The sequence below is a fragment of the Musa acuminata genome, chromosome BXJ1-5 (genome assembly GCF_036884655.1).
Source record: "Musa acuminata AAA Group cultivar baxijiao chromosome BXJ1-5, Cavendish_Baxijiao_AAA, whole genome shotgun sequence".
Taxonomy (NCBI): Eukaryota; Viridiplantae; Streptophyta; class Magnoliopsida; order Zingiberales; family Musaceae; genus Musa; species Musa acuminata.
The window spans coordinates 8,452,722-8,463,255 of record NC_088331.1 but is presented as its reverse complement, the minus strand read 5'-3'; the positions used below and the strand labels follow the sequence as shown (position 1 = coordinate 8,463,255).

At 35.7% G+C, this 10,534-nt stretch overlaps 1 protein-coding gene across 1 annotated transcript; it reads right to left on the bottom strand.

Moving 5' to 3' along the window:
• Nucleotides 1-224: 224 nt before the first annotated feature.
• LOC135673579 (cold-responsive protein kinase 1-like) lies at nucleotides 225-10,161 on the bottom strand. The gene is made up of 7 exons (XM_065182635.1): nucleotides 9,401-10,161; nucleotides 9,095-9,220; nucleotides 3,383-3,510; nucleotides 2,985-3,198; nucleotides 1,593-1,824; nucleotides 1,271-1,421; nucleotides 225-917 (listed from the first exon to the last, which is right to left on the bottom strand). The coding sequence occupies exons 1-7, from the start codon at nucleotides 10,143-10,145 to the stop codon at nucleotides 600-602; spliced, it is 1,914 nt and encodes a 637-aa protein (XP_065038707.1). The 5' UTR covers nucleotides 10,146-10,161; the 3' UTR covers nucleotides 225-599.
• Between the last annotated feature and the right edge of the window lie 373 nt (nucleotides 10,162-10,534).

Below are 10,534 nucleotides of genomic sequence, written 5' to 3'. Positions count from 1 at the left end.
TCATTTAATATTATTGAACAATCATTGTTCTCAAAATTTTATCTAATATTATTGAATGAGTTGAGTATAATGATTATATTCCTCGGTGGAAATAGATTGCAAAGAAACATTTAACGTTGAAAAGAAAAGCTAATAGCAACATTTGTGCAATTGGTGGATGTTTACTGAAGAAAACAGAGGAATATTCCAAATCGATCTCGGATTCCTGTGAGGCAAAGAGAATGTAATATGGAATGTTGATATTGCATTCTCATCTTGTAGTTTCGAAATATTACAATATAAACTACTAACTAAATGGAAACATGAAGCTACCCTGTGGACAACAAACACTGCCTTTAGCTTTTCCACATGTAAAAGCCACCAAAATATTGTTTAAGTATTTTTTTTTTTTCTGTCATTTGTTTCTTGACAGTACAATATATGGAATCACATTTTCTTAATATTTTCTTGATTTTTTAAGTTACCCCAATCATGACAATCCAGTCGTTAGTTTCACTTGATACACGTTCTCAACTGCATGCTAAACAGAATTACTATCATTATATTCATGACCGACCATTTAGTTCACTGCTGCTGAAACATTACCTTGTCGCGGAACTTCAACGACCAGAAAACTGTGATGCGGAGACAGTAGCATTGGAGGTAGAAGACGAGCCAGTGGAGGCCGATGCATCTCCGTGAACCCGACTTGTGGCGTCTATGAAGGTAGGCCTTGTTGGCCGGAGCATGTCCTGATCACCTTCGCTAAGCAGCAAAACCACAACCTCGGACATGGTTGGCCTCGCAGACACAGTGGATTGCGTGCAGAGAAGAGCTATTTTGATAATTCGTTTCATTTCTTCTGGGGTATATTCAAGAGGATCTAAGCTTTTGTCCACCAAATTGATCGAATCGCCGCTTTCATATAATTTCCAAGCCTGTTTTAGGAAAGAAACCAATGAAGGATCAGAACAAAAGGCTGATCCTCGAAAAGTACTCATAACATACATTTAGCAGGCAAAGAATTCAGATTAAATGCATATGATCTCTTCTGATGATCCAAAGACGGAAGTAAATGAGATTTTGTAAGCGTATCTGCTGTATGTATTTGTATTATCTTAACAGTTACCAGTAATGCTGTTGGGATGCCTTGTATTAACCCTAAAGGTCGTGTCATTACTTGTCATATTTAAGTTGACTACAAGCAAAGTTACATGGTATAATAGGAACGAAAGATCATCCATGGATTTTATTTTAAAAAGAAAAATAATAGAGAGAGCTCAGTGATTACCCATTCAAGAAGGTATTGAGTAATAGGTTCCAGTTTTGCATCATTGCTCTTCCGGCCACTGATTATTTCAAGGACAACAACACCGAAGCTATAGGTATCAACCTTTTCAGATAGCTGGCCATGAATTGCATACTCAGGTGCTGTGTATCCCCTGCATGATACAGTTTGAGAAATTGAAATCAGGAACTGTTAGAGATCCGCTTGGATTAATGCAGAATGCTTATTGAAGAACATAGTATGTCCCAATTGCCGAAAGATACAATATGGGTTCAGATGAATGAAAGTGAAAAATAATGAAATACATAATGATATCGAGACTTACAAAGTGCCAGCAAATTTAGTGCTGAGATGACTCTTGTCCTCTGGTAAAAGTCGTGCAAGGCCAAAATCTGCAATTCTTGGCTGGAAATCATCATCAAGCAGAATGTTACTAGATTTTATGTCACGATGTATGATACAAACATGAAACTCCTGATGCAGGTAAGCAAGACCACGAGCCATGCCGACAATTATGTTAAATCTCTGTTTCCAGTTGAGGAATCCCTGTCTATCACCTGTAAGATAGGTTCACGTTATACTTGATGAGCATGGAAGCAAAATAGATATTAGTTCCTTCATTTGATAATTTGGCATATTAAAACCTATTTAATCCAGGAGCTGCCATGCCAATACATGGAACATGCAGTTCTTATCACAGTACACATATGTAAAAGCAATTGGTTGGCATAAGTAATATGTCACCTGATTCTTGCTGACGAAAACACATATCAACATATCTTAGAAAGGCCAGAACAAACACAATTACGTACAATTAAAATAATTATCTAATAGAAGCATCATGACATACAATGCATGTCAAACTGATAGTCATGAAATTTTGCAAAATGCGTTAATGTAAAAAATTATCGATGCATAGTATAGAATTCCAGTACAACAGTATTACTCCGATATACATGACAAGCACAAGGCCAAGACAAGATACTGTCTTTTGTCTCACTCTCAGTCTGCATTAAAGTCTGAATCTGTGTATTTTCTGTTCTATGGAGTCTTCAGACATGTCTATGCTGCAATGCCATATATTTCTGGTCAAATTGTAGCAATTTCTTGCGCTCAAGTTGATGAGATTATGATTATGCCAATTTAGTCTGCGGTCCTTAATCCAGTATAGGTTTGGAATAGGTTAGATTTGAGAGAATTAGAAACTAGATTAGGGCAATTAAATTTCAAGGGAAATGTACAAGATCTTGTAATTTTCTGCATCTGCCTTGGCATTATACAAATTAATAAAATTTATAAACTTCCAGTCATTACGAATTATTTTACATCTTTGTTTATATTCCTCAAGGAACACATCCGGGATTTATTAATGGTTAGCCAATCCTACTAGATCTGGTCATGTTTTCTATGCTTGGAGAGGCGTACTCTAAGTCAAATTGAGATTTTATTTGGCTGGATCATTTACCTATTTCTTTTACCAAAAAAAGTCATAGTCAAAATATGTAACCAGTTAATACGCGAATGTACTTAAAGGAGCTATGCAGTTGATTACTGAAGGAGCGATGTATGAATTTACCAAAATGTAGTTCTAGTCAGATTGAGAAAGAGAGGTTGAGCTATAATGAGAATGCATCAACAGGATATATCTAACAATTAAGCATGCAAATTGAAAGCAAGATATAAAGTGATAGAGGGTTAAGTTTAGGGAAAAAATTACCAAATATGAACTTATTAAGACTGCTATTTGCCATGTACTCATAGACAAGAAGCAAATCTTGGCCTTTGCTAGAACATCCAAGCAAGCGAACTAAATTTCTGTGATGAACATTGCTAATAAGCTTCACCTCACTCTTAAAATCTGCCTTTGCCCTGCTGGTTTGTGCAATCGCCAATCGCTTGACGGCAACAGTTTTACCATTTTTCAGTGTACCCTGTGAAAAATTTTCTTTTCAGCACACCTGACTTTATTTCGTCAAATTATACAACATAAATCTGTAACATCTAGGTTCTTGCTATTTTAATACAAGGAAATCTTAAAATTTTTCTCAAAATTTCAGGTCTAAGAAAAGCAGTACAGTTTCCAAAAGCAACATTTTAAACATTTAGTAATCTCACCTTGTATACATCTCCAAACCCTCCTTCTCCTAGTTTATTTTTTTCACTGAAATTATTTGTAGCAGCTTTTAGATCCTTGTAATGGAAATTTAGTGGACCCCGTAATTCTGTTGCCCCTAATAAATCTCCTGCACAAAGATGCTCTCATGAGAATGTACTTAGAAAGGCAAAGTACCAGAATATGGCATAAGTTCAAAATGTTTAGCAGGAAGTGATAGAATATTGTTAAATGTGATTGATCAAAATTCTTTAAAGTGCTTTGCAGACTATATCTAATAAGTTTCATGCTGTTCCTTACAGGTCTCCTTAAATTTGATTATAGCTGCACGATATAAAATCTGCATGTGGATTCTTATAAGCACTTTGAACATCTTTATGTCTACCTCGTTTTATATTGGCATAAAATGTAAATTTTTAGAATTAGATTAGTTGTAACTTAGAATCGTGCCATATCATTGAATAATTGAAAAAAAGATAAGCTCAGTCCTTAGAATCATGCCATATCCAACATCAATGAGTCCCTCAATCATGCCATATCCAACAACTATGACACCTACCAACTTTAAGACAACTCTGTAAGTAGGACTATCCGTGATCAGTTGGGTTCGTAGGACTATCTATGATTACTATGTAACAAGCCTTGCAAATTTATCAGGCTGTCTCAATCGTATAGATATTCTTTCCCTCAAACCTATCATTCTATCATAACAATCATGATATATCAGTAAAAGGGGAAAAAAAAAAAAAGATAAAAATGCCATATACACAATAAGCCTCAAATGGTCCATATAATTTATCATGGCTTTCTCAATCAAATAGTTCTTTCTATATTCTTTTCATTTGCTCTAGTCTTACCAGAACAATAGTATCTAGAATGACTATACAAGAACTAAACGAAGAAAATGACATATATATATAATAAAAATAAATTAAAAAATTACTATTAGAAAGGATTCTAGTAAACTGACTGGATGAGGAAAATCAACTTATTATCGTGGAGAAAACTTTTATAATATTTGAAGATATTATTTTTTGATGATTTTATAAGTTTAAAAAGGATATTTATTTATACTAGTTCTAAGTCTTGAAAATTAACTAACTACTAATGTGGGATAATTGAAAGAAACATAAAATATAAAAATTAATACTATGAGATAAATAAAGTGATAAGTGACAACTTTAGGCTCTTTGAAAATAGTCTTCTATTGCTTGTTCCACGTTAATTCCCTCCACTTAAGAAAAACTTATCTTCGAGTTGATGTCTGAATATAATTGATTCTCACTCGGAAAGTAATCATATAAGTATGCAACCTTGAAGGTCTGTGAGATCCCTCAATCATCTAAAAAATCAATCACATAAGTATATAGACATTCTTTCTTCTAATATGGGTTGCATTCACATTAATGGCCTTCTAAGTAGCACATGGCATACATCCATGTCAACTACCTCACATATAACTTCTTCCTTGTAGTTTTTCTCAATTGAGAGAGGAACTCTACGGATCTTAATTATAATGACAATTGGGCCTTCATTAATCTAGCCTAGCTTATATGGTGTTAGATGAGCTTTTGTCGACAATTTTAAGTGTATCACTAGTGATTTGGATACAATGTTGTCATAGCTTCTATTGTATATGATCAATTCACAAACTTTGTTATTAACATTGTCTCTAGTACAGAAGATTTTCTTACACTAAAATGGATCTTTTTGTCTTTGGATAAGTTATAATCTTTTTACATCGCATGCAACGTGTTCCCCTTCTTCCTTTGTTATTTCGACATTGTCAATATAATCAATTGTAACACCTTGAGCATCTCCTTATTTAAAGTCATTTTCTTGAATTACAAGGTTGATAATCTTATGAGTACGAAACTTATTGGAACAATAACTAAGCTCCCCATATTTGAAACACTTCTCAACTAGAGGTTGAGCATATAGATTATTTATGGTAGTTGAGATATGATTAGCTTATCTTGTTGCTCCTCTGATAATTATGCCTTGATTTATATGTTATATTGACTCAATCACAATTTACTTCTCTTTGTTAAGAAAAAATCATCTTTTCGGAGTAGAGATTTGCTGGGTAGTAATTGGAGGTCGAGTCAACAACATTTCAACCTTTAATACATATTTTGAGCTTCATCAACAATCCATATTTGAGTTAAAGGTATTCTATCTTTAATTATAAATTTTAGTTTGTTGACGTACCCCTTGTTGTCTACTAATTTCATAAGAATCCATTAGCTTACTTAGTTATAGATCGAGTGCCTATTAGGATCCCTTAATTTTAGGAGTCCTTAATTTTAGGATTTTTATATTATTTTTTAATTTTCCTATTTAGTTTTTTTCTAGTTTTGGTAAGAGTTTTTAAGTCTTAGGAGTCCTTTGATATAGCAAATTAATAATTACTATTTTTGGTTTTATTATAAATCCTATTCCTAGTTGGCTAAGGATTAATAACTCTCTATATATGTAATACCCTTAGCTAATTTTCGGAGGCAATCAAATACAACTCAAAGCCTTTAGCTAACTTAGAGGTTGATCCCCTCGAAGCAATAGAATCCCTATCTATTTTTTTAAATAAAGCCTTGGGTTTGATCATCTGGTATCATGGTAGTATTCCCAAAGTTCTTATGATGTTTCCTTGATGTTCCCTTAATCTCTTCTCCGACATTGCCACAGACCCCGACGTCTATACTGTCAATGGCGGCTTCACCTTCAATGCCAAGTAAGCAGTGCTTATGCCCTTGACCCAAAATCCAAAATAAAACTTAGGAATTGTATATCTACAATCATACACAATGACTATTAACAATTCTATGAAAACTCAATTTGAAACTTTGGAAGCAAAAAATTGAGAGCAGCAAGAAACTCTCAATGATTTCATAAAGAGTTTGTTTAAGATTTTTAGCAAAAATCAACAAGTTGGAAGCTCGGCTTCTACCAACAAACAACTAGACTGATATGAAGTCACAAGAAGAGGTTACCAAGAGTATGATAATGGCTACCCTCAAATGAAAGTAGAATTTCCTACTAGATGGGGAAAGTATGATAATTTCGTCATAAAACTTTAGAAGATTCTAAATTAAAAATAGCTTCAATCCAACTAGATGAGGATGCAATATGAAACCTATCATAAAGTTCTCTGATAGGAGTAGTTTAAAAAAGGGCTTCTTATTTGTTTTAGACTATCCAAATATGAGAATATTGATGGATAGCTTGTTAAGATTTGTTAGACTTTTACAACGCTAGAGTATCAAAATCGATTTGATTTACTATTAAATAGGGTTAAAAAGATTGATCTCAAAGGCAATTGGTAGGAACATTCACTAAAGATCTTAATTTAGATATTCATCGTGTAGTTAAGGCTTGCTAACCTCACAGTTGTAATTTCCTTTACACGATTGCGTGAAGAAAAAATTAACATGGAAAATCTTGAACCAGAAGTGTTAATAAACAGGTGGCTAGTAAGACAACTACTCCAACCTTTCCTAATCAAAATCCTAATACTAGAAGACTAATTCAAGAGGAACTCAAAGAACGATCAACAAAAGGTTTATGTTAATATTGTAGGGAGAATTGATGTGAGCAAAGTAAACTTTTTGATGATTGAGCCAATTGAGGAGAAACCAAAGATTGAGGTTGTAGACTCTGATCATGACAGTATTGATAACGATGAGATTATTAAACCTGTCACACATACTATTTATGCATTAGCTGATTATTTTAATCCTCAAACTATGAAAGTTGAAAGGCTTTTGAAATGTTAGTATGTTATCATTTTAATTGATACTAGTAGCATCAACAATTTTATGGATAGTAAGGTTGCTACATGATTGACTTATCGCATTGAACATTATGATAAATTCAAGATAAAAGTTGCTGATAGGTGAATTTTAACTTATGATAATAAGTGTTCCAAAGTAAAACTTATTATGTAGGGCCATGAATTATCGATGGATTTTTTCTTACTCCCATTGGAGGGCTATGAGATTGTACTTGGAATTGAGTGATTATTAACTTTAGGCAATATCTCTTAGAATTTTTCTAAATTAATTATGAAGTTTTTTATCAATGGAAAGTAATTCATCATAAAGGGAAAGCATGGTAGTAAGGTCACAATTATTATTAGCCATAGAATAGAGATGGTTCTTCAAAAGACATAGCATGGATTTTTGATACAATTACAGAGCATTGAAGAGAAAGTTGCAGTACCTAAACAAGATAAAATTGTTCAATCATTGCTCAAAAAATTTATAGATATATTTGTAAAACCACATGGACTTCTACTTCTTAGATCACATGATCACCAAATTCTTTTACTACTTGGGAGTGTACCAACTAATGTTCGGCCCTATCGATATCCATATTTTCAAAAGATAAAGATAGACAAAATCATTAATGATATGCTTGAAGAAGGGGTCATAAGGGCTAGTGTTAGTCCATGCTTCTCTCTAGTCTTATTAGTAAGAAAGAAAGATGGTTCTTAGCAGAAATGTGTAGTTTATTGAGTACTCAATAATATTACAATGAAAGTCAAATATCTTATTTCAATGGTCGATGAGTTGACGAATTGGGAGGTGCACAAGTTTTCACTAAATTAGATTTTCAAATTCGTGTGCATGAAAATGATATTTAGAAAATCACTTTTAGAATATGCATGATGGTCACTATGAATTTTTAGTAATGCCTTTTGAGTTAACCAATGCATCGTCTACTTTCTAGAGTTTAATGAATAATATCTTTCGAGTTCATCTTCGTAAGTTTGTTCTTATTTCTTTTGATGATATTATGATATATAGTCCATCTTTATAAAGTCATTTATCACATTTGCGAGTTGTCTTTACCCTTCTTCGTGAGCATTATTTTTTTTGTCAAGAAATCAAAATGTAGCTTTACGCAAGATGTAGAGCATCTTGGTCATGCTTCTTAAGAGGGTGTTGCAATTGATCCTTCCAAAATCCATGCAATGAAAGATTAGTCAATTATAAAATTAATTAAGGCTCTAAAAGGATTCTCGTGACTCATTAGTTATTGTCAGAAGTTTGTGAAGAACTATGACAAAATCAATGCTCTTTTGATATCACTTTTGAAGAAAGATATATTTAAATGAACAAAAGAAACTACTCAAGCTTTTATTTCTCTAAAATATGCAATGACTACTATGTCCGTTCCCGCTTTACTAGATTTTAACAAATTATTCGTGACTAAATCTGATGCTTCTAGAGTGAGTATTGGAGCTGTACTAATGCTAGAAGGCCGTCTAACTACTTATACTAGTAAAACATTTTTTTCATCTCATTTGAGTTTATCTATTTATGAAAAAGGAGATGTTAGCTATTGTTCATACGGTCATTAAGTGGAGACCTTACTTAATTGATCAACGATTTTAAATATACACCGATCACTAAATATTTTCTTAAACATAACATTGACCAAATGAATTGATCATAAATGAAATAAATAATTGCAAGCTGAAAAGCATTTTGATCATGCCAATCATTAAATAAATTCAACAACCATTCAAGAAATAGTACTTCAAACATTAATAATAGTACTAAGCTAAGACAATTTAGAAACCTATCATTGTATAGTGACGACTCGCTTTGGCCTCATCATATAAAAAAAGCGCTATACCTAAATCTCAGAAAACAAAACTCTTAGGAACAAAGTTCCCATGTCTGACAGATTAATAGATCAGATTCACAAACCTGTTCGAACCCCTTGGCGTTTTCTGGATCTTTTGACCCACAGGAGTGCTATGATCGCTAGAAGCAACAAACCACAGATTCCTCCAACAACTCCTCCAATTATGGCTCCCTTCTTGTTTGAGTTCCCTGGTCCACCATCACAGCCACGTCAAGATAAGCTCCCTCAGGTCACCAAGTAAATACAAAAACTACCGGAATCCACTCCGGACGTTTCCCGTGTGGTTCCTAAAGAACTAGATGCCTTTCCCATGATGCACCGTTTCGCATAAGCTATCTCAGTTTCAGTTTCACTGCGGACTCGCTCACCTGAACTCAAGAACTGGGAGAGATCCACGGTTTGGTTGGCCGGGAAGAAGGACTTGCTGGAGTACCTCATGAAGCACCCGGCGTCCACCGCCCGCCCGTCGGTGTCCGGCGGGCAACCCCCGATGTTGCCGTCCGCCACCGTGAGGCACTGGGCGCAGCCCTCCTCGTTCACCGTCTCCACGCACTGCGCCACCGCGAAGACCCCACCCCTCTCCGCCGCCGCGAAGAACCCCGAGATCCTCGGCGTGGCGATGGTCAGGTCCCTCACCAGCGCCTTCGCGGCCTCGGAGAACCCCGCGTCGGACGCAGCGCTGCCGTTGCAGACGCCACCGTTACCGATGACCGTAGTCTGGTCGAAGAAGATAGAGCCCTCGTAGCGGAGGATGCACCCGTCGTAGATGACGCGGGCACCCTTTGCGTTGCCGCATCTTCGGATATCGACCTCGGCGACGGAAAGGCAGGCGAGGCAGTCGGCGGAGGAGAGGTAAGCGCGGCACTGGAATAGCGCGTAGACGGGTTCGGCAGTGCGGGGCCGCTGCGCGGTGGCGAAGCGGGCGGCGGTCTTGGAGGAGAGGGAGGAGCGCAGGTCTGCGAGGGTTTCGTTGAAGGTGGTGACGAAGATGGAGGTATCGCTTGCGTTATACTGACTGCAGCCGGAGTTAAGGAGGGTGGTCTGCGGGTCGGCGGTCACCCAACTCTCCCATAGCAGAACTACTACAACTACGAAACAATAGAAGCCGTGCATGATACTAGTGAGGACACCGTTGGTGGATGATGACGAGCCTCATATATAAAACCGTGGGACATTGTTGGTGGATGACAAGAGCCTACTAGATAACATCGTTGTGGAAAATCGTGGCGTTCGGTGGAAAATTGTGGCGGCCTCCCTCTCCACTCGCCGGAGCGACCAAGTCAAATAACGATGTGGAAAAATCTTTTCAACATGATTTAAGATTGATGCGACAGCTTGTCATCACGTTGACTCAAGCCAAATTGAATGGCAATATATGCTTTCATTCTTTAAAATCTTAAACGATTTAAACTAATGAAACACGAATTTGTTATATTAAATTATATTTATATCAAACTATTAGTCTTTACACATTTTTTTGTTTTAAAAAATTATGTAATATT

Coding starts and splice junctions, on each gene's coding strand:
- LOC135673579 (XM_065182635.1), bottom strand. CDS start 10,145: ATGCACGGCTTCTATTGTTTCGTAGTTGTAGTAGTTCTGCTATGGGAG. Junction 9,221..9,400: donor CTCCCAGTTCTTGAGTTCAG/GTGAGCGAGTCC, acceptor ATGGTGGACCAG/GGAACTCAAACAAGAAGGGA. Junction 3,199..3,382: donor GGTTTGGAGATGTATACAAG/GTGAGATTACTA, acceptor AATTTTTCACAG/GGTACACTGAAAAATGGTAA.